Source organism: Benincasa hispida, chromosome 11, assembly GCF_009727055.1.
Source record: "Benincasa hispida cultivar B227 chromosome 11, ASM972705v1, whole genome shotgun sequence".
In the NCBI taxonomy this organism is placed as follows: Eukaryota; Viridiplantae; Streptophyta; class Magnoliopsida; order Cucurbitales; family Cucurbitaceae; genus Benincasa; species Benincasa hispida.
The window spans coordinates 27,836,016-27,860,604 of record NC_052359.1 but is presented as its reverse complement, the minus strand read 5'-3'; the positions used below and the strand labels follow the sequence as shown (position 1 = coordinate 27,860,604).

Below are 24,589 nucleotides of genomic sequence, written 5' to 3'. Positions count from 1 at the left end.
AAAAAAAAAAAAAACAAAAAATAGATTACCAAACGGGGCCTAAAAATTTCACTTCGTACTTTTAAAAGTGACAATTTTTGGTCTCTCACCTCATCTGTTGTAAAAATGAATAGTTTGTTATTCAATGTACTAATTTAATTTATTCAATCGTTCAACTTGGACTAAAACTTTCTCCTTTTACGAGAGATTATTTTTTACAAGATAGAAGACACTAAAGAAGATGAAAGCATATAACAAAAAAATGTAATTTACATTTAAAACAAAAAGATAGAAATTAAACTTTTATATGTATTAAAGTTTTAATAGGAAAATGAGTTAATAATTAAGAGGAAATAATACAAGTTACGTTAAAATTAAAATAGAAAAAGAAATTGTCTGAATTATATGACCAGAAAATGACAGAAATAATAATAGGCGTTTGTAATAAATTAATATAATAAGAAATGGTAGACAGGTTGTCGCCGTCGATTAGTGTTCCATCACAATCTCCCTCTCTCTACACCAAATTAAATTGCTCTAAATTTTATTTCCCTAAATTCGGTGAGAAATTAATTAATTCCAACTTTCTCATGATGTTTAATATTTTAATATTTGTTTTTATAATAATATTAAAACTTCACAAATTACTATTTTAGCCTCATACTTTCATTTTCAAGAGAGGAAGGGTACAGATTAAATAGAAAACTTAATTTATTTTTATATAAATTTTTATTTATTTATTAATTCATTTTTGCCTCCATTTCCTTAAAATTTTAAAATTGATTTTTGTAGCCTTAATTAAGCCTCTCCAACTTCTTCAAAATAATAAATAAATAATATTATCTCCTAGAAAAAATTTTGATTTTACTAAAGGATAACAATTTCTTTTACTTTCTTTTAAAAGAGGTTCATTGTCTTATTTCTATTTCAAAGAAAATATGCCAACCATCCACTGCTTCTAAGCTCTTTTATCTTGGTTTATTTTATATTATTACTTTTTAAAATTCAAGATATTATTATTTAGAGAAATTTTAAAATCCATGTATCATGAGTTTGATAATATTTTCTAAACATGTGAGATTTTTTATACTTGATAGATAAATAGTAAAATATAGTCTAATTAATTAATAAATTATAATTAATACATGTACAATTATTACTTTATATCATTTTAACTATTTAATTATGAAAATATATTATTAATTATTAATTTTAATATTATAATTAATTTACATTAATTTAATTATTATAGTAATTAAATTAAATAATAAAATTTATTCATTTATTTTATTTTTAAATCATTATACAATTAGATAATATAACAATATATTAAATAATGTTAAAATTTAATTTATGATTGCATACTTTCACTTACCTTTAGTGAAGAAAAAGTAGAGGGGTATAGGCAAAAGGGCAATCTAGTAAATTGACGAAATAATATTAGTATTAATATGATCATAATTTACTACTAATTATACAATAATTTGACTCATTTTTGAGCACCGTCACTGGCTTTCCTAAAATCAAATTTAATTAATTAATTAAAAGAAAAAAAATCCAAAAGTGTTTTGAGCAAACAGAACACAGACAGCTATTACTCTGCTTTCCTTTCTTCTTCATATAAACTCCTCCTCTGCTTCACTGCATTAGTTCTCTTCTCTCTCCTTCTCCTCTCTCTCTTTTCTCTCTCTTCATATTCCCATTCTCCATTTCATCACCTTTACAGATCTGGGTTTCTCCTCCGCCTGTTCGGTGCCCAATCCCCATCTCTCTGTTCTTAGATTTAACTCTTTCATCTGAATTGCTTCTGATTCACAGTGTTTAAAGAGGAGAGATTGAGGATGAGTATGTTAACGGGCGAGATCCGTGGGGGGGTCCGCTTGAGATTAACGCGGCGGATTCGGCCACCGACGACGATGGAGCCGGAATTTGCAGGATTTGGACAGGGCAGCTCTGTCCTCGGCCCTCGATGAGACTCAACAAGAGCTGGTTGCTTGGACCTGGTGAGCAGAAGAAGAAAAAGTATGTGGATCTCGGCTGCATTAATTGTAGCCGCAAGATCTTCGTCTGGACTGTTGGAACCCTACTTGTATCTGGGTTTCTCGCCGGTCTTATTACTTTTAATCGTTAAAACGGTGCCGCGCCACCACCACCCCACCCGCCGCCGGACAATTACACCCTTGCCCTCCATAAAGCTCTCATGTTCTTCAACGCTCACGATGTATGTATATTGTGCATTCCTAACTACTGTTGCCCTAGTTTTTGATTGTTTGTTTTTGAGATTGTTTTTATTCTGGAAGTTTTTTTTTTTTTTTTTCTCTCTTCCTTGCTTATCCGACTAGATCTGGTTTTTTAGCCATATTTTTTTTTCCAACTGAGTTGGATTGAGAACAGGAGATCTCATATTTTTTATTAGTTCTCTGAAGTTCTTGAATATAAGAATTGGTTTTTGTTGAAGATTTGTATCCCCTTCTTTGATACCTGTTTGGTTGAAAAAATTGGGATGCATAGTTAAGGAAATTAGTTGGTAAAGAAAATGTTTATTGGTTATCTTAAGATCTATACATGAATCGATGATCCTCTCAGTGAATAATATATCATCCTGTCAATTTCCAAATTTATTAATGGCTTAACCCCTTCACATCTAAAAACTTAAAATTTGGCTTGTACTGATTAAGTTCTGATTGAAACGGGGGACTGGATTTCTACTTGTAGAGTTAGGCATTAAGGAATTAGCTTTATGTTTCTTCACATCTAAAAACTTAAAATTTGGCTTGGGACTGATTAAGTTCTGATGAAACGGGGGACTGGATTTCTACTTGTAGAGTTAGGCTTAAGGAATTAGCTTTATGTTTCTTCACATCTAAAAACTTAAAATTTGGCTTGGTACTGATTAAGTTCTGATGAAGCGGGGGACTGGATTTCTACTTGTAGAGTTAGGCATTAAGGAATTAGCTTCATGTTTGTTGTTGTTTGATAATCAAGAAGAGCACATGATCTGTTTTAGTGTTATTTACTTTGTTTTTCTTTCATGAATGTAGCTGGTAAGCTCCCGAAGCATAATAATGTATCCTGGAGGGGCAAATTCCTGCACAAGGGATGGCGATGGTTCATCGTCTCTCTTTAAAGATCTTTCTGGTGGCTTACTACGATGCTGGAGATGCAATTAAGTTCAACTTTCTGCCTCTTTGCCATGACCATGTTAAGCTGGAGTGTCATTGAATACAGTGCAAAATATGAAGCTGCTGAGAACTCAACCATGTCAAAGATATTATTAAGTGGGGAAGTGATTACTTCCTCAAGACTTTTAACCATACTGCTGATTCTATTAATTAGTATTGTTATGCAGGTATGAAAAATTTATGCTTGGGGTTCAATACTTATTTTCAATGTTGTATATGACGTGGATGTATTTCCACAAAATCCTATAGAAATAATTCTAAGCAAATTCTGATGTCAAATGTAGCGCTCCAAAAAGACTTTTCTTCCCTTCATGCGCATGTTGTTTGATAGCTTTTTATTCTTGATTCTTTTGCTGTTCAGCAATGAATAATAATGTTTCCATCCATCATATGACAGGTTGGAGTGGGGGATACTCTCTGGAGGAAAATACAAGTCCAAATGATAATTATTGTTGGATGCGCCGGAGGACATTGATTATGTTACACCTGTACTAACATGCAGTAGTTGCTCGGATCTTGCTGCCGAAATGGCTGCTGCTTTAGCTTCAGCATCCATTGTCTTCAAAGACAACAAGGCATACTCACAGAATCTGTCCATGGTGCCAAAACACTCTTCAAGTTTGCCAGAGCGCAGAGAGGCAGATACAGTGCAGGTAATGCAGAAGCTGCAATCTTCTATAACTCAACTAGTTATTGGGATGAGTTTGTGTGGGGTGGAGCTTGGTTATATTATGCTACTGGAATTCTAGTTATCTTCAACTTTCTACCCTCCTGGCATTGCCAAACATGCGGGTGCTTTCTGGGTGGACCTGACTATGAGTGTTGAGCTGGGACAACAAGCTTGCTGGTGCCCAGGTTAGTTTGACGGTTTCAGTTTCAGAACTTCTATTCTTATAAATAATGTGGCATTTCTGTTAGAGTTGTGATGAATTAAAAACGTTATTTCACATTATCGAATGGTATTCATCAGTTTGTTGAAAAAAAAAAAAAAAAAAATCGTTAGAGTTTGTAGTTGGAGGTGGTTGTTGGCGTTTGAAGTTGGTCACATGAAGGTGGTATTGAAGTTGGTCTGTCTCTTATACACATCTAGATGTGTATAAGAAAATCATTATACAATTAGATAATATAACAATATATTAAATAATGTTAAATTTAATTTATGATTGCATTACATGTTCACTTACCTTTAGTGAAGAAAAAGTAGAGGGGTATAGGCAAAAGGGCAATCTAGTAAATTGACGAAATAATATTAGTATTAATATGATCATAATTTACTACTAATTATACAATAATTTGACTCATTTTGAGCACCGTCACTGGCTTTCCTAAAATCAAATTTAATTAATTAATTAAAAGAAAAAAAATCCAAAAAAGTGTTTTGAGCAAACAGAACACAGACAGCTATTACTCTGCTTTCCTTTCTTCTTCATAAACTCCTCCTCTGCTTCACTGCCATTAGTTCTCTTCTCTCTCTCTCTCTCTCTCCTCTTTCTCTCTCTTCATATTCCCATTCTCCATTTCATCACCTTTACAGATCTGGGTTTCTCCTCCGCCTGTCGGTGCCCAATCCCCATCTCTCTGTTCTTAGATTATCACTCTTTCATCTGAATTGCTTCTGATTCACAGTGTTAAAGAGGAGAGATTGAGGATGAGTATGTACGGGCGAGATCCGTGGGGGGGTCCGCTTGAGATTAACGCGGCGGATTCGGCCACCGACGACGATCGGAGCCGGAATTTGCAGGATTTGGACAGGGCAGCTCTGTCTCGGCCTCTCGATGAGACTCAACAGAGCTGGTTGCTTGGACCTGGTGAGCAGAAGAAGAAAAAGTATGTGGATCTCGGCTGCATTATTGTCAGCCGCAAGATCTTCGTCTGGACTGTTGGAACCCTACTTGTATCTGGGTTTCTCGCCGGTCTTATTACTTTAATCGTTAAAACGGTGCCGCGCCACCACCACCCCCACCCGCCGCCGGACAATTACACCCTTGCCCTCCATAAAGCTCTCATGTTCTTCAACGCTCAGCGATGTATGTATATTGTGCATTCCTAACTACTGTTGCCCTAGTTTTTGATTGTTGTGTTTTGAGATTGTTTTTATTCTGGAAGTTTTTTTTTTTTTTTTTTCTCTCTTCCTTGCTTATCCGACTAGATCTGGTTTTTTAGCCATATTTTTTTTCCAACTGAGTTTGGATTGAGAACAGGAGATCTCATATTTTTTATTAGTTCTCTGAAGTTCTTGAATATAAGAAATTGGTTTTTGTTGAAGATTTGTATCCCCTTCTTTGATACCTGTTTGTTGAAAAATTGGGATGCATAGTTAAGGAAATTAGTTGGTAATGAAAATGTTTATTGGGTTATCTTAAGATCTATACATGAATCGATGATCCTCTCAGTGAATAAATATATCATCCTGTCAATTTCCAAATTTATTAATGGCTAACCCCTTCACATCTAAAAACTTAAAATTTGGCTTGGTACTGATTAAGTTCTGATGAAACGGGGGACTGGATTTCTACTTGTAGAGTTAGGCATTAAGGAATTAGCTTTATGTTTCTTCACATCTAAAAACTTAAAATTTGGCTTGGTACTGATTAAGTTCTGATGAAGCGGGGGACTGGATTTCTACTTGTAGAGTTAGGCATTAAGGAATTAGCTTCATGTTTGTTGTTGTTTGATAATCAAGAGAGCACATGATCTGTTTTAGTGTTATTTACTTTGTTTTCTTTCATGAATGTAGCTGGTAAGCTCCCGAAGCATAATAATGTATCCTGGAGGGGCAATTCCTGCACAAGGGATGGCGATGGTTCATCGTCTCTCTTTAAAGATCTTTCTGGTGGCTACTACGATGCTGGAGATGCAATTAAGTTCAACTTTCCTGCCTCTTTTGCCATGACCATGTTAAGCTGGAGTGTCATTGAATACAGTGCAAAATATGAAGCTGCTGGAGAACTCAACCATGTCAAAGATATTATTAAGTGGGGAAGTGATTACTTCCTCAAGACTTTTAACCATACTGCTGATTCTATTAATAGTATTGTTATGCAGGTATGAAAAATTTATGCTTGGGTTCAATACTTATTTTCAATGTTGTATATGACGTGGATGTATTTCCCACAAAATTCCTATAGAAATAATTCTAAGCAAATTCTGAATGTCAAATGTAGCGCTCCAAAAAAGACTTTTCTTTCCCTTCATGCGCATGTTGTTGATAGCTTTTTATTCTCTGATTCTTTTGCTGTTCAGCAATGATAAAATATGTTTCCATCCATCATATGACAGGTTGGAGTGGGGGATACCTCTGGAGGAAATACAAGTCCAAATGATCATTATTGTTGGATGCGCCCGGAGGACATTGATTATGTACGACCTGTACTAACATGCAGTAGTTGCTCGGATCTTGCTGCCGAAATGGCTGCTGCTTTAGCTTCAGCATCCATTGTCTTCAAAGACAACAAGGCATACTCACAGAAACTTGTCCATGGTGCCAAAACACTCTTCAAGTTTGCCAGAGCGCAGAGAGGCAGATACAGTGCAGGTAATGCAGAAGCTGCAATCTTCTATAACTCAACTAGTTATTGGGATGAGTTTGTGTGGGGTGGAGCTTGGTTATATTATGCTACTGGAAATTCTAGTTATCTTCAACTTTCTACCACTCCTGGCATTGCCAAACATGCGGGTGCTTTCTGGGGTGGACCTGACTATGGAGTGTTGAGCTGGGACAACAAGCTTGCTGGTGCCCAGGTTAGTTTGACGGTTTCAGTTTCAGAACTTCTATTCTTATAAATAATGTGGCATTTCTGTTAGAGTTGTGATGAATTAAAACGTTATTGTCACATTATCGAATGGTATTCATCAGTTTGTTGCTATGCATTATGGGTGTTTGTAGGAAATTTTACTTCAGTAACTATGGAAGGTCATAAAGTGGTATCAAATTCTTTACTTGAAATAACCTTCTACCCCTTCTTGTAGGTTCTTCTAAGTCGTTTGCGGCTGTTCTTGAGCCCTGGATATCCATATGAGGAAATCTTGAGGACGTTCCACAATCAAACTAGCATAATCATGTGTTCCTACCTTCCATTTTTCACAAAATTTAATCGTACTAGAGGTACACAACCACTCATTGGAAATTGAACCTTTATAAAGCTTAACCGGAGTACCTTACACACCATGATCATTAGTTTTTATAATGTACTAATATAGTTTGCATTTTTGCTATTTTGTTGGGGTGATCGTATAGGAGGCCTAATTCAGCTAAACCATGGAAGGCCACAGCCTCTTCAGTACATCGTCAATGCAGCCTTTTTAGCTACCCTTTACAGTGATTATTTGGAAGCAGCAGATACACCTGGATGGTACTGTGGACCCAATTTCTATTCAACTGAGGTTTTGCGTGACTTTGCCAAGACCCAGGTATTACATCCTTCTTTACACATTATATGAATAACTAACCGAACACTAATGATTAATTGAACTGAATCGACTTGAGTATTGATTGGTTCAGTTTGGTTCATCAATCTAGTTCAGTTTCTTACCCCCAATACACATACCCAATTCATTACTATTCTTGGGTGTGCAGATTGATTATATCCTTGGCAAAAACCCACGTAAGATGAGTTACGTTGTCGGTTTTGGCAATCATTATCCGAAACACGTGCATCATAGAGGTGCATCTATTCCGAAGAACAAGATCAAGTATAACTGCAAAGGAGGATGGAAATGGAGGGACACCACAAAGCCCAACCCAAATACACTTATTGGTGCCATGGTTGCTGGTCCGGATAAGCGTGACGGGTTTCATGATGTTCGCACCAATTATAACTACACTGAGCCAACCCTAGCTGGAAATGCAGGCTTGGTTGCGGCGCTCGTTGCTCTGTCCGGTGAAAAGACAAATGGAATCGACAAGAACACCATCTTCTCTGCTGTGCCTCCAATGTTTCCAACTCCACCACCACCTCCAGCACCTTGGAAACCTTGATCATATGACTCATTCTTCTGAAAGCATGTCACTTAAGTTGCAGGAACGCTGTTGGTTGTGGTTGGATTTTGAAACGTCTGTCGAGATGAAACTGAAGACTTTAGTGAAAGAATGTAAAACAATATTGCTTGGCAGAGAAACCACAAGCCAAATGATTGAGATAACTATAAGGATTTTGGCTTTAGGGGAGGGGATGGTGTTTTTGATACCTGTTTTAATTCATTAATTCTGCAACTCTTGTTTTGGAGTTTGTGATATAGTTAGTACATAATGTATTCTTTAAACACGAAAAAGTTGTAGAGGTGAAAGTGCTTGACAATAAGTTGCCATGGTTTCTTTGCAGGTGAAGTCTTTTCTTCTATTAGGTTTTCCTACTCTGATCTATTTTTTTGTTTTTTTTTTAACTTTTTTTTTTTACATTAGTGTTCTCGCATGCTCGTAATGTGTCACAATTTGTATTAATCATAATGAGGGTTGTGAAAAAACTACAACCACCTAAGAAGCATGGATGCTTTAGTTTGGCTAGCATGTCTGAGTCCAACATGTATTGGACACTCCAACACTTGTTGAACATGTAACGAGTTCTTGTTAGTATAACACACGCACATAAAACACTTGTTAAATAGATTAAAAAGATACATATATGACTATAATAATGACTTTTGTGTGAAGTACATCAAGCAAAGCTTACGTAAATAAATACATCAATTTGTTTACTTTGATTTTTTTTTTTTTGGTATAAAAATAATAAACATTTTTAATAAATGTATATTTTAATAAACGTGTCCTTGTGTCCTAGATTTTTGAAATATGGTGTCATCTTCATCATGTTATATTGTATATGTCTCGTATCCGTATATGTACTTAGACAGCAACCACCTCATTGTCAGCACATCGTATGCAATCTTAAAAATGGGAAAAACTTCAGGCAAGGGAAAATAGAATTTTGATAGCAATCGAACGACATTATAGGTAAGGGCAATTGGTTATGGTAGATTCCGTGGTCATTCGCCTACAATAAGCGAAGACGTGCAAAGTGAGGAGAAGTCGCTCAAAAACTATATACAAACTAAAAGTTAAATTACATTGCATCAATACATGAGGGAGGGCGTCTTGAGCTTGTGGCCATACGTAAATAATGTACTATAGAAGCCCCAATATCCACCCTAGTTAGTTGAAATCCTCGCTGATTGATGCAACATAAACAAGATCAATCTTCCGACTAAAAAAACCTCTAGGCATTCCCTTCATCACCCTCTAAACTGATCTGTTGGTTTGGGAGCTCTTTCCACTTTATCAAGTATTCCAGCAACTCTTATTTTGTGGGTAATCTCAGCAACGACTTCTTCTACAGCTCTATCTTCTTTCATCACATTGATCGGAGATCTGCACACCCCATCTTCTAAGTCAGGATCATATATAACGAACATAGATGACGAACGAATCTTCACATTGTCATTTTGCTAGACTTGCAACTTCTCTAGTTTCTCAATCGAACTCTATATCAAATTGCACATAGTTCTAATAGTAATTATTGGCCTCCTAAATTTGAAGGTTCATAAGAATACCTGGTATAACTGTAAATCTTAAGTTGTTCCTAGTCTTAGAAGAAGCCTGTAAGTTTTACTTTTATCTCACTTATTTTGTCATCAAAGTTCACTGCGTATTAACAATTAAAGGTGATTCTATTCCTCTTTACAAGAACTTTACTCTGTTTCTTATTCTTTGCAGAGAGAACGTGAGTTCTTCTAAGGTCTAATGACAACCCCCCACCCCATACTTCAGATCTAGAAAAGGTTCACACCCCATGAAGAAATGATCTCAAGTGCTGAAATTACAAATTCATCTATTACACAATTTCAAAGTCAGCCAACAGCTATCGTATTATTCATTCCCAGCATCTCCCCCCGCCCCCCCTTTCCTCTCAAAATCAACCACTCACACGAACCCATTTCCATTACATGAACCCTTTTCTCCCACATTCCAAGGACTGGTTGGGGATGGAAAAAGGAACGGAGGAAAACAGTTTGTAGGACAAATAAAATTTAAGCCTGAGAGCCTGAAAGCCTTTACAACTAAATTCAGTAGAAGTGTTCAGAATACTCGGGTTAATTGTTAATTTTGCAGAAACTAACCTACATCTAATCCAAGTGAGTCCACCAACATGGCAATCTAGATAGTAAACCAAACTACTTGTACCTTTCATGTGAAAGATTCTCCACCTCAAAACTGCCAGGGAGGGAGACAGAATACTTCCTATCATCTTCTGCCATTTGAAGGTTGTTCAGCATCCTTTTTGCATAAACAGTGAAAATAATAATAGTGATGATCGCGATGATGAAGGAGATCACGTTATACACAATCTCAACAGTTGTCAGGTGATGCTTTCCATATTGTACATCTGCTAGTGTCCTCATTAGCCGACCACTGCATAAAAGTAAAGCTGATATATTTAGCATACATTAACGAGTGCAAAGAACACTAGGGAAATAAGTATCTGATTATGCAAAACAAGATTACATTTATTTGCCAGAATCCACACAAGTATATGACAGTGGAAATTTTAACACTAGATGAACGACAACATTAACATTGTTCACAGTTCTTTTTTTCTTTAATGATGAAAACATCCCACCGTGACAAAAAATTTGAGATACATTCTAGTTTCATATGGTATGACGGATACACAATCTTTGTAAATATAAAAATAATGGCTTATTCTATATGAATATGCATGCAAACATATTAACTTCTCTTCTTCCATTCTTGGGTAAGTCATTCAAGGAACTAAGAAAGAAACCTGTAAATGTAAATGAAAGCCTCTGGTATCATTCCAGCAATTGACCCGCACAAGTAGGGCCAAAACCTCATACTTGTTACCACAATTGCATAATTAAAAATAGTGTACGGAAATGGTGAAACCCTAAAGAGTGCAACAACTTGAAACTGACGAAACCAGCTCCCTTCCCCAGCAAGTCTGAGCATTTCGGCTTTTTGAGGCCATCTCATTAACCATTGCTGTACAATAAAGAATAAACAGAGGTCAGGGGACCAATGAAAGATTATAAAGTATGGATCCAGTCCAGTTGTCCACCAGCATAATTTTTCTTTTTAAGACTGATAGATGTCTTACATGAATTCGATCACGGAAAAATAATCCAATTAAATATGGCAGGACCATCCCAATAGTTGTTCCAACCATTATTATAACGAACCCAAGGCCATAGCCAAAAATCATCCCAGCCAACCACATTGAAGGGCCAGAGGGAATAAAAAATACGGGAAATAATGCCAGAGAAGCAACAAGCATTAGTGCAAGCATAGGTCGACCAAAGGCAGTAGCCTCCCACTTCATAATTGGGATGATGACCTGAAATGAACTCAAGGAGCAAAAATAGACGTCAAATAAATAATAGGAAGAGCAGACGATGGAGAGAGAAATTCAATATAACACTCTCAAATCAGAACATGCTGAAAACACCATAAAAAGGTCATTTATATTCTGGACAAGTGAACAAAATCATACAGTAGGTTTATTCATAATTCATAATAATATACCACTTGGCTGATCATTGTTTCTCTGCATTAGATTTTTTGCTTTATCACATAATTTTGGTCATGCATTTGCAATCAGAATAGTTTGAGATCTAGAAGCCTCTGTAGAACAGGTACTGAAGTTCTCCCAATAATACTCACAATAATCATGATGATGTCCCATTTCAAAGTATATTAATTCTGTGCCTACAAATAATACTAAAAGAACCCCCAACCCCAAATTCCTCTTCAACAATGTACTATAGGCAGATTTTACCACTCTTAATTACTATTTTTTATTCAAATCAAAATGATGCTGTATCAACAGTAGGTTGGAAGCAACAACTGGTTTTCGGCCAATCTGGGTGTAGAAAGCCATTCATGTAATATCACGTTTCTTTTTAGATGAGAAACATTAGGTAGAACAAAGAAAGATGTTTAAGAGGGGAAAAGACCTTGACCTCATCCTTCCACTCTCCAAAAGCCAAGGGAGATTAAAATTAGCTCTACAAGTTTGCATTCTTTAAGATGATTTGATACTTTACAGCTAATGGAATCAAATGCTAATTACTCTCTTTCCAGTAAGAATGCTCTTATCACAAACCGACATTAAGATTTGCAAATATGATTATGATTATAAATATCAAGTTGCAGATATGGCTATTCCCAATTCAATCGAACTTAGTTGCATAAGTTTGCAAGTATATCATGCATTATGAGCAGCAGAAATGAAAATAATAATAATAACAATAATAATAATAATAACAGGGATAGGTTAAAACTGCAGTTCAGCTGAAAGATAACAAACGGAAAAAATGGTTATGTAATTAAGGGGAATTACCTTCTCAAAAAGAAATGGAACTCCCCACTTGAAGAAAGCAAGAAGAAATACGATACTAATAATGGACCATAGAGAGACTTTGATCCACCACTTCAAGGAAAATACGTTTTCCGATTTGTCTTGAGGCCGTAGAATCTCCAATTCCAAAGGACTTGCTTCATTAGCAATGACTAGCCTTACGTATTCATTGTTCTCACTTGTTTCATGCCCGCCAGTAGCATTTTCACCTAGTTCTTCTGTTGATTTGAGCATGTTGGTCGACAACCTGGAGTCTAAGACAGCATAAGCAGCAATTTTTAAAAACATAATTCAGGGTATATATGTGCATCACCAGATTTAAAATAGTAGTAAACCATCTCTAAAGTGATGATTTTCATCCAAAACTTTTCTCTAATATTTCATCCTACCCCATAATCAAACATACAAATAGCAGCCATGACTGTCGTACAAACGTTTTAACTACTGATTCACAAAAAACAATTCCCAATAATATCGTAAACAAACATGATGTAATTTGAATCTATTATTTCGTAATGCAAAGTTCATTTCACTTCAAACAAAGGTAAATCCAGGAAAAATAAAAGTGGTCACTGAAATTTTTTTACTGAAAAGGAAGAATCAAATTCTCAAGCATGCATGTCACTTAACAAATCAACGTCCCAAGATTCTGAAGCAACATATAGACGTAGAGCTGCAAGAAAGTAATATACTTCAAACTATTTACTACCACATACACAAAAGAGCAGGATAAAATACAAAACTGGTGGAATAAACGAACATATCCATGAAACAACCCAAAGGGTCCACAAAAAACGACGAACTACCCTCCAAGAAATTATCTTAGCTTGGTGAGAAGCAGCAGAGTAATTATAATTTTTCGAGTCGGAAAAATGCAAAATTAAGCATCATGGATCAGAGACAAAAGAAATCAAAGAGAAGGGGCAAAAGGGAATCGCGAGGAGAAAACGAAAAACTAGGGTTTCGAGATATGATCGAGTCATACATAAGAGAAGTCTCGAAAACGAAGAAATTAAAAGAGGGTAAGCAACAAATTACAGATAGATGCCCACCAGTTATGGAAGAGTTAAGAGAAGTTGTGGAGGGTGAAAACGATCAAGTGCAGGCTTCGTCGGAGCTCCGTCGAAAAGGGTGGCGAGTCACCGGCGAGGGGAGGAGGAAAAGGAAGAGAAGGGAGAGAGAGGGAGGGAAGTTGGGATTTTGGGCGATTGCTTTGCTTACAAGAATGTGTTTCTTGATTAAAAAAACAAGAAAAAACAAAGGAATTCAAAGCAGGGAGTTGAAAGTAGAAAAGGATTTTAATAAAGAAAAATGAAAATGGAAGGTCGGATTGAGAGTATGAATGGATTCTGTTGCGCTACACCGCTCAATGCTGTGCGTACTTCCATGGAAGATTCCCCACAAAAATACCTTTCCCATTTTTTTTTTCGTACCAAATGATTTTCCCCCACTCTCTCTTTGAAGGCCAACGTTCCTTGTCTCGAGATTTTAGTGGCTTCTTCTTCTTCTATTTATTATTATTATTATTATTTTGGAAACAAGAAAATTAGTGGCTTCCGAGCTACTTGGAGTGTTCTGAAAAATTATTTCCACTTTTTTAAAAAAATAAAATAAAATAAAATTATTAAGATTTATTTTCAATTTTGTATACCTTTGAGCATTTGTGTCCTTAACTTCCCTCGGTGTGGAGTGAGCTTTTAGAAGATTTTTGGCCAAGAAGTTTGAGAAGCAGGGATATGGAACTGTAGAATTGTGAACTCTAATTTTTGTTTCGTTCACAGAGAGATTTTACGACTAAAAAACATTCATTTTGGAATTGTTTGGAGCGCTGAGTTAAAATATGATGTTTGAATTTCATATGCCTATAAAATTCATATATATGTGGAGTTTATATATTTGTGTTTGGGATACGAAGTTGAGTGCATATATTTGGAGTATTTGGTGTATTTTTTTACCTTTAAATAATATGTTTTTATGATCTATTTTTTGTTTTGAAACTTTTTTATTCAATATTTTTATTCATCTTTGGGTTAAAAAAAATATAGATTGCATTACAATTTTTGTTTCTTTAATTTTTAAAGTTTTTATTTATTTCTTTTTTTTTTAATGAATAATAATTAATTCACTACATTTCTTACGAGAATATAATTAAATAAAATAGAAAATAAAGAGAAATTAAAACTTTAATTTTTCTCCATGAATTTCATCATCTTTTTCTTTTTCTTTTTCGTCTTCTTCCTATTGTTACTTTGTATTTTAATTGAATCTCCTCCATGAATTTTGGAGAATCATCAGATAACAAATCTCTATTTTTTCACTATTTATTGCCAGAAAATGTTCCAGAAAAAAAAAATCTCCATTTTATGATTTTTTTTTTTTTGTTATGTGTTAAATACTATTTAACTACATACATACTTTTCCAAATATTATTAATACTCATTTGATAGGTGAATTTAATTATGAAAAAAAACATATTTTACAAACTTCTACTTATAAATATTGCACTTAATCTAGACAAAATACTATTATTTATATAATCAACAACCCTACAACATACTATGTAACCATCATCAATCTTATAATAGTTGAAATTGGGTGTCGAAGTTGATTATAAAAAAAAAAAAAAAAAAATCGTTAGAGTTTGTAGTTGGAGGTGGTTGTTGGCGTTTGAAGTTGGTCACATGAAGGTGGTATTGAAGTTGGTAGTCGGAGTTTGTCATTAGAGGTGGTTTCGATGTCCAGAGTGTTGGGTTTTATGCCCTAAAACTCGTAGATAGTGAATGTAATTAAATGACCGTCATTAATAAATAGTTATTGATATTTTTATCAATAAGTGTTACTGATGTTTTATTTAATTTTGTCTTATTAACTCTAAAATCCAATAAACTAACATCCTAGATTGTCTTATGAGTCTTGGACTGTATGTAGAGACATATAGAGATCAATGTTCAAGATACAACCTAAAGGGTCTATAGTATAGGGATAAAATTGGGTACCTTATTCGATAATACTGTGGACACAACCCACTTTGTATTTGATACAAACACAGTGATCCAATGCATTCGTGTAGGAGACACGCGAGTGAGGGTATCATGTGCAATAAGTTTGCACAAGATCGGATTGCGAAATATTAACCACTACATGTAACTCCGTTGACTAGTTAGGTTTCTATTTCAATAGGATGACCTAGGCAACTTAGTCTTACTCCTGAGTATATTATGAACTCGTGTTCACAAGGGATTGTCCTTTGATTTGTATGGGTGAGAGTGGCTAGTTCATCGACTCAATATGCCTACCATTTTGGGATAAGACCGAGTAGGTAGCTGGAAACATAATTATACAAGATGGATTTTACTCCTTCCCGACTTTAGGGTAAGTAGATGAGTGTTCCTTTAAGTGGTGTCTTCAAGACTTAAACAAAAGGTTCTACCCTCTCATTGGCCCAAGAGGGGTTTCTATTTAATGGTTGGACCATAAATAGGTTGTTCATTAGAGGAGCATTAGTACTTAAGGAGGTAGAGGTAATCCAGGGGTAAAACGATAATTTGACCCAGCTGGTGTTATGAACACTCGTGAAGGACTAACATGTTGTTATTAGTCTATATCCATGGACACAGAAACATGTCTGTAGCGAGAAGAATGCAACTGTGGGTCTTTAGTGGAGTGTACCCACAGTTAACGAATATTGATTAATTTAGTTAATGAGTTTAGCCAATTAATCTCATGTCGTTGAAGCTTCTTAGGTCCCCTTCCGAACTTGTAAAGGGTATTGAGATAATTTGTCATTAAATTGAATTTGAAATGTTTAAATTCATAATTGAAATTTTTTTAATATATGTTGATACTTTTTAATATAAAGTTTAATTTTAGACTTTATTATTAATTTTGGATATGAGTCAAAATTAATAAATGAGAGAATGAAATATATGAAAGGAACTCAAATATTAATCTAATATGAATAAGATTCATATTGAAAACTATATGTTAAAAATAGTGTGCATTGGATAAGCATTAAAATTATAGATTAAATGAGAGAAATATTTTTTAATATGATTCAAATGGGAAATTAAATTAAATATGTGATATTTAATGGGATGATTAATTAATTGAAAAATTAATTAATTATTTAATATAATTGATTAAATCAAAACTATAAGTTAAATTTAATATACATTAGATGCACATTAAAACTATAGGTTATCTGAGATGAAATCATTTAAATATGATTTAAATAATCATTTAATTAAATATAATTTAATTAATAAATTTAATTTAGTTTAATTAAATTTTATTTAATTTAGTTTAATTAAAATTAAACAAATTAACTCCCCATTTTAGGGAAGTTACCAAAGAAAACGTGAGATCAATCCCACGTTTTTCTCTCTCTACGATTTTGTTTTGCAGAGGAAGTATAAGGCTTTTAAGGTCTCCATGTGTGTTTTTTTGCTTCTGGTGAAAAAAGAAAAAGAAAAACCGTTTTGTGATATTTGCAAATTCCAAAAAAGGGAATCTCACACTTCTATATAGCCTCAATTCCCTGCAAAAATAGGAAGGTTTCTAAGTGGTGGTGCCCAATCCCAATTCAATAGAGAAATTCTATAGAATTGTCAAAAAGTTTGCAAGGTAGGGTTTCTTCCCCTATATAATTAGTCTTTTTGGGAATTGCATATCGATATTACTTTTTATTCCAATGCACAATTGTTTTGTTTATAAATGCTCATTTGAAAAAACGAAATGGTTCTGTATTTTGACTTCCGCTGTGCCTTAAGGTTTTCATCATTTTACGAAGTTGGTCATTAGAATTGGTCGCACGAAGGTGGTTGTCGAAGTTGATTATCGAATATGATTTTCGCTAAAGTTTGTGGTTGAAGGTGGTTGTTGGGGCTTGAAGTTAGTTGCATGAAAGTGGTATTGGAATTGATTGCCTGAATTTTGTCGACGAAGGTTGTTTTGAAGCTCGGAATTGGTCATCAAAGTTGCTCGCTCGAAGATAGTCATCAAAGATGATTTTTGTCCTAGTTTATAGCCGGAGGTGATTTTCGGAGCCTACGAAGGTGGTTGTTGAAGTTGATCATCAGAGTTTATCGCACGAAGGTGGTCATCAGAGTTGTTGTCAGAGGTGGTTGTTGGAGCCCGCAATTAGTTGTCGAAGTTGTTATTAGAGGTAGTTGCCAGAGCCTAGAGTTGGTTCTCAGAGTGTGGTAGCGATAGTGGCCGATAGGTGGAGCCATTGAAAACATTGGAAGACAAGAGAGTTATGGTGAGTTCTAAAATATACCAACTTAATTCCACCAACATTTAAAGTTGGTGGGTCAAACATTGAGTTGATATATATACCAACTCAACTCAACTCATGTTGTGAGCCAAATACCCTCTTTATGTCATATTAACTCATTACACTGTGGGCTCTAAGAGTTCACAATTCTTCTAAATTTCACAACTCCGCTCTTTGCCTCAAACAACTCTTTGTAGTCCACTTAATGTTTGGTCTCCCATTATAATAGTTGAGGTTTCCAATTATTATAACTCATAGCTATGATAAAATTATTTGAAATCTTTATTACTACCGTGTTTACTATTTTGTAACCATTCTCTTTCCTCATTTACAACCCAAACTAAAATAGTCTATATACTAAACGAAGACTATTTAACACAAACTAAAATAGTTTACATCCAAAACATCTATTATTGTAACCTACAAACTATTATAACCATAGAATAATTATTTACTATAATAACCAATTCAACTCCCTAAACAACCAATTGGTTCCTAAATTTCTAAGAGTGTCTAATAGACTACAAGATTTTTATTTTGTACCTAATAAGTCCATAAATTTAAAATTGTGTGACTAATAGTATCTAAACTTTTAGTTTTGTATTTGATAGATCCCCAATATATTTAATTTTTTTTAAAAAAAATAATTGATAAGTGATATATGAGATATAAAACTGAATTTTATATCGAATAGAACCTAAAATTTCAATTTTATGTTTTGTAGATATATGGGTTAAACACTAACATTTACATATATAACAACTAGATCAAAGATCTATTAGATATAGATTTAAAAAGTTTGATCTATCAGACACAAAATTGAAAGTAAAAAGTTCTATTAGACACTTTAAAGTTTAGAAAGTCAATAGACATAAACTTGAAAGTTTACAAATTTGTTACATACTTTTTATTGTTTAGTGACTTAGTTGACACAAAATTAAAAGTTTGAAGTTCTATTGAATACTTCAAGGACCAAATAGATACATTTAGTGTATTAGTTAAGTCAAGTCTAGTGGTATGTGTTTATTTGATCTTATAATTTAAAAAATAAAAAATGTCTAATAAGTTTCTGAACTTTCAATTTTGTATTAATTGATTACTTAAACAGTGCCTATCAAATTATTAAACTTTCAATTTTGTGTTCAATAAGTCTTTAAATTATTAATATGACCTTTACTTAGTTTACATATTTTTTTAATTCACCCACCTACTAGATATAATATACAAAATTGAACGATCCTAATATACATATTTAAACTTAGGGTCATATTAGACTCAAAATTCAAAGATAAAGAAGGTGTATTACATCATTTTTGAGGTTCGTAGATCAAATAAAACACAAGCTAACAAGAAAAAAACTAAATTTATAATTTAACATTTAATTTTAGGGACAGTTGTAAATATAGCAATCAACCCTAAAATATTAGCAAATATAGCACAATAAAAAATAATTTATAATTACAGTAGAATTTAAATCTAACTCTCGGAGTCTATCGATGGTAGGCTATATCGCTAATAAGAATCGATCAGCAATATAGCCTATCACCGATAGATTTTGCTATATTTTTGCAACTCTTTAAAAATATTATACACTTAATTATTTATCTTAAAAGTACTACTCATTGCAACTACCTTAAATTTATTTCGGGTCTCAAGTTAAAAAGATTGGTTGATGTATTAGAGTATCTATTATTTTTTATTATTATTGTTTTAATCCATGTTGCATTACCGATGTGATTTATAATGCAACACCTAACCTAACTACTTTAACAATATTCAAATTTGATCATTTAAAAAAAAAAAATATTATTTTCTCTTTTTTCGTTCGTGGATTATTTTATGACTATCTTTATTTTGAAATAATTAAAATTAGGGTAAATATCAATTTACACCCCTAAATTTTGGGTTGTATCAATTTAAATTCGAACTAATAATTATATCAATTTAAACCTTAAACTTTCTTAAGTGTATAAATTTAACCCTTGAACTTTCAAAAGTTTATCAATTTAAACCTTCTATTATGTTTTACTATATTTTGTTTAGATATATTTATGAAAGTTTAGGGTTTAAATTGATATACTTATGAAAGTTTAAGATTTAAATTGATATACTTAAGAAAGTTTAAGGTTTAAATTGATATACTTATGAAATTTCAAGGTTTTAATTGATATAATTATTAGTTTGAGGTCTAAAGATACAACACCAAAATTCAGGGTTTAAATTGATACCATCATTAGTTTAGAGTTTAAATTGATACAACCTCAAAGTTTAGGGATATACTAACACTATTAATAGTTTTTTTTATTATACTTGTAAATCAATAACAAATGAAAATAATATCTAATATTTTTTGTTATTATTCACCCACTTAATTTGAATTCTTATTTGTTTGTTTTAGAAGATTATTTCGTCATAAATTTATAATAGTTTAATTCATATTGGTAATCATTTTTAAATATATGTTGATAAATTATTAATACACATCAATGTTACACTTAAAATTGAATTTTGAATGAGTATTGATATACTAACAATACACCAATCTTATACTTTAAATGAATTTTGAACTAATGTTGATATATTTACTACTAATATACCGATATTATACTTGAAATTTAACTTAGAATGGATATAGTTTATATACAATTGATATACCAATGCTATACTTGAAATGAAGTTAAAATAGGTGCTAACATATTATTGATACATCAATGATATACTTGAAATGATTTTTTAATGAGAACTAATATACTATTGCTACACCAAGTGTTAAATTTTAAATGAATTTTGAATGAGTGCTAATAAACTATTGATATACCAATATAATATTTAGTATTTTATTTTGAAAGAACGATGAAATACTATTGATACATTAATGATATATTTGAAATGCATTTTGTATTAGTACTGATATAAAATTGAAATACCAATATTATACTTTAAGTATATTATTTTAAATGATATAATTCATATCGCTATGTCAATAATATCATTGATATGCTTCCCTTTCTCTTTGGATATGATATATCAAGACTCGTCTATGAAAAATGAAGTATATTAATTTATTCTATAATTGTTATACCAAACTAAATGTAACTTACATGCTATCAAAATCCAAAAATTCCGAAAATAAAACAAATTACTAATATATTTTATATTTGTCATATTAGTTGAAACAATTAATACAATTAAGACATAAATTTTGAAAAGATACGAAGACTAAAGTCAAAACTTAGATTAATCGAAATTAAACTAATCGAATAAGAACAAAAACAATTCATGCTATATCAATTTACTAATATATCAAATATACCCATCGGTACAAAAATTAGAGTAAAATTGGAATATTAAAAAAAATCAGATTTGATTTTTTTTTTTTGTTACATTGTAATTTGAGAAACCGTTGCCAGATTTACAAATATATTTTTTTATGTATATTTTTTGCTATATACGTAATTTGTTTGTTTTTTTTTTTTTTTGTGTGGTAGTATTTACTCTTTTTTGTTTGGTGAGAAAAGTGAGGATATCATGAAGATAATGAAATCCAAATTATTATGGTTGGTGGTAAAGTCAAAAGTGTGGATATCAATAACACTCGGTTTATTGTGGTCTCCATAATTTTGATTTCATAATTTTCATTTAACAGTGATTTCTTTTTTTATTATTATTATTTTTTTGGATTACTTGCTTTCTTTTCCCTTTTTTTTCCCTTTTTAATTCGAAATGAATTTCCAAAGCTTTATGAAGACAATTAATTATCCATTCTTAATTCATGGATTATCATAACTTAATTACGACGGATTTGAGTAATTACTTTAAAAAATATATTTTAGATAATTTTATAGATTCAAATTTAATAAATAATCATGTAAATTTCAATTGATATACAAATATGTATGATAATAAAGTTTATGGTTCAAATTTCAATACTTTTATTGTTCTAAAAAGATATAAACAACAAAGATTGTGTATGGTTGAGAATGCATATAACCAAAATAATAATAAATAGTCAAAATTATTTTGTAACGTATTAGAAGTAACTTTAAATTTATCGTCATTTTTGGATTATTTGGCTTAAAATGTTATTGAAATTACTAAAAGTGCCTGGGATATGGTTTTTGAGATTGAGGGACATTGATGACATGGCCAATATGTAATAGACAACCTTTTGTTGTACACGTATTGCTTAATGAAATAAAACTAACCAATTGCACCCATATATAATTGCACTTCTTACAAATTTGACCAAATAAATTTAAAAAATTAGGCCCATAACCCAGATTTAGATATACACTTGATATCTTTAATACACTTCATATACTTGATACACTACCAGTATATATATGATACACTATTGATAAACACTTGAGATACTATTGATAAACACTAGATACACTTTATATACTATTGATACACGATTGAAAATGATTAGTTATTTAAGTGTTTTAAAAGAAATCATAAAAATGATTTTTTTGAAAAACACTTTTTCTCTAGTTATTCCAATCATGGCCAAATTGTCAAAATTAGTATACTAAGCTGAGTGTTAGTGAGCTTTAGTTTGAATCTCTTGGGCCTATTATACATTTATACTTAAAAATGAAAGATACAACATCATTTAAAAAAGGATAAAAACTACACAAGGGATAAAAAAAATTGTAGCAAATACAAAAATTAAAGTGAATAATAACTTATGTTGCTGCAAACAAAAAATACAAAAAGTATACAAATTAGTGAAAAAAATACACAACTTATATATTTTAAATGTAGTATATTAGTTGACTGATATACCAAAAATCGTGGGTTTGTTAAAAGGGTAAAATTGGAATACGAAGCAAACAAAAATTTAAATTTGAGAATTTTGTCATATCTATAATTTTCTCTATGTTGAAGGCACACCCCTAGTTATATATTTTGGATTTGTCATTCATTGCAAATTTCCTATATAATTTTAGAGGAACATAATCAAAGCTATCAACGTGAGCCTAATTCAATTGACTTAAAAATTTATATTCTTTACCAAAAGATTAGAAGTTTCAATCATTCAGACCGCATATCGTTAACTAAAAAAACACAATAAAAAGTATACACCCATAGTAAGATTTGAATTGGAAATCTAAACCATCTATCATCCTTAGTCGTGGCAGATATTGGAAATCTAAACTATCTATCATCCTTAGTCGTGGCAGATTTAAAGTTGATTTGGTACGTGTGAGATTTTTTTTAGATAATACATAGCGTGGGAAAATCGAATCTCATACTTTGAAATTGATAAAATAAGTAATATGCTAGTTGAGTTATGCTCATTTTGGCAATACTCTTGAGTTTGACTTTTTTTTTTTCTTTTAAAAAAAATAATATGCAGGGTCAAAAATCGAACCTCTAACTTCGAAATTGATAATACAAGTATTATGTCAATTGAGTTATGTTCAATTTAGCTATGAGTTAAGATTTGAGATTTTCCATTATGCTTGTAATTTTATTTAAATTGTTGGAAATTACATTTAATTAATTATATCAACATTTTTTCAGTCTTTACATTTAATTCTTTTTAAGAAATTGAATTTATGACAAAAAAAAAAATTAATAATAATAAATCAATGTGTTTATGAAAAATTTAACATTTATATATATCTCGTCCATTCATACCCTTTTACATTCTCCAAGTTTTAAAAACTATATTCTATAAATTATAATGCAAACTTCATTATTAATTTTTATTAGTACAATGGCGGGAATAGGAGATCAAACTCTATTATTAATTATTAAATTAGATATCAAATAATATTATTGAAATAATACCGCCAATCATTGTTGAAATAATTTAAAATATCTTTGCACTTTGCCTGAGTCAAAATTGATGGTTGTTTTGCATCAACTATATTAATAATTAAATTTAGGATATGTTTGGAGTGAATTTGGTATGATTAAGATTACTTTTGCCATTTTAAAACTTACTTTCATTTTAAAGATTGATCTTCGACAAATGCTGAAATTGACTTTACAAAAATCTAAAATCATCTCAAATTAATTTTTCAATAATTAGTTGAGAGGTGATTCTTGATGGAGTGATTGATCAGGAATCACTCAAGAGAGTTGTCATCATTTTATTCACTTATCGCTCGTTTGGATCGCACATATTGTTTGGTTATAGATATTAAATATTAGAGGATTTGAATGTCCGAACTTTAAATATATGGGATAAGTAATATCTGAAAACGAGATATATGTATTCAATTTATTGATTTTGTATATAAAAACTAAAATCAAATCATTACTTAATGAATTAACATAAAAATAAATAAATATTTTGATATTAAACATTTAATTAAAGGTAATTATTTTAAATGATAAAAATGCTGAAAATATTTTTAAATATAACACAAAATGTCACTGCCTATAAGTGATAGACACTAAAAAACATCTATTAGTGTAGACATTAATAGATAATGATATTTTGCGATATTTGTAAAGAAGTTGGTTAAATTTTTAATTAAATAAAATTAAATTATTTAAATTAATTAGTAAAAGTAATTAAATTAATATAAATTAAGTAGAATGAAAAGCCTTAGCTCATCTCTTCTTTAAGCATCGCAATTCATGACCTCTCCCTCACCTCCCTCGACCCTCTTTAAGCATCTCAATTCACGGACTAAAGTATATTTTTATTGTTTTGGGTTGTTTTTATGAGCTTTTTACAGTGGAATTTAACTGTTTGGTAGAGTTCGACTTCAATGTGCCCGCATTGTCTAGGTGATGCGCCTGCATCAAAATCCTAAATTTTT

The 24,589-nt window shown here is 32.0% G+C and overlaps 2 protein-coding genes and 1 pseudogene across 3 annotated transcripts; 2 read left to right on the top strand and 1 right to left on the bottom strand.

The window, feature by feature from the left end:
• Positions 1-7,124, top strand: part of LOC120090646 — a 36,583-nt pseudogene extending 29,459 nt beyond the window's left edge.
• On the top strand, positions 4,586-8,487 carry LOC120091960 (endoglucanase 25-like). The gene is made up of 6 exons (XM_039050141.1): positions 4,586-5,188; positions 5,899-6,206; positions 6,441-6,902; positions 7,131-7,266; positions 7,399-7,571; positions 7,738-8,487. The coding sequence occupies exons 1-6, from the start codon at positions 4,810-4,812 to the stop codon at positions 8,137-8,139; spliced, it is 1,860 nt and encodes a 619-aa protein (XP_038906069.1). The 5' UTR covers positions 4,586-4,809; the 3' UTR covers positions 8,140-8,487.
• Positions 8,488-9,062: 575 nt separating this feature from the next.
• LOC120091961 lies at positions 9,063-14,020 on the bottom strand. 2 transcript variants are annotated; one of them, XM_039050143.1, is made up of 6 exons: positions 13,585-14,020; positions 12,515-12,779; positions 11,273-11,509; positions 10,940-11,157; positions 10,339-10,566; positions 9,063-9,525 (listed from the first exon to the last, which is right to left on the bottom strand). In XM_039050143.1, the coding sequence occupies exons 2-6, from the start codon at positions 12,764-12,766 to the stop codon at positions 9,390-9,392; spliced, it is 1,071 nt and encodes a 356-aa protein (XP_038906071.1). In that variant the 5' UTR covers positions 12,767-12,779; positions 13,585-14,020; the 3' UTR covers positions 9,063-9,389. The 2 variants fall into 2 exon arrangements, with proteins under 2 accessions (XP_038906071.1, XP_038906070.1); XM_039050142.1 differs by having other exon boundaries at positions 12,515-12,786; positions 13,585-14,019.
• Between the last annotated feature and the right edge of the window lie 10,569 nt (positions 14,021-24,589).

Bases quoted from the DNA above. Each gene is read 5' to 3' on its own strand.
- LOC120091960 (XM_039050141.1), top strand. From the start codon at position 4,810: ATGAGTATGTACGGGCGAGATCCGTGGGGGGGTCCGCTTGAGATTAAC. The intron at 5,189-5,898 runs GTATGTATATTG...TCATGAATGTAG, and splicing joins GTTCTTCAACGCTCAGCGAT to CTGGTAAGCTCCCGAAGCAT. The intron at 6,903-7,130 runs GTTAGTTTGACG...CCCTTCTTGTAG, and splicing joins ACAAGCTTGCTGGTGCCCAG to GTTCTTCTAAGTCGTTTGCG.
- LOC120091961 (XM_039050143.1), bottom strand. From the start codon at position 12,766: ATGCTCAAATCAACAGAAGAACTAGGTGAAAATGCTACTGGCGGGCAT. The intron at 11,510-12,514 runs GTAATTCCCCTT...AGTTCATTTCAG, and splicing joins TTCCATTTCTTTTTGAGAAG to GTCATCATCCCAATTATGAA. The intron at 11,158-11,272 runs GTAAGACATCTA...TTTATTGTACAG, and splicing joins TTTTCCGTGATCGAATTCAT to CAATGGTTAATGAGATGGCC.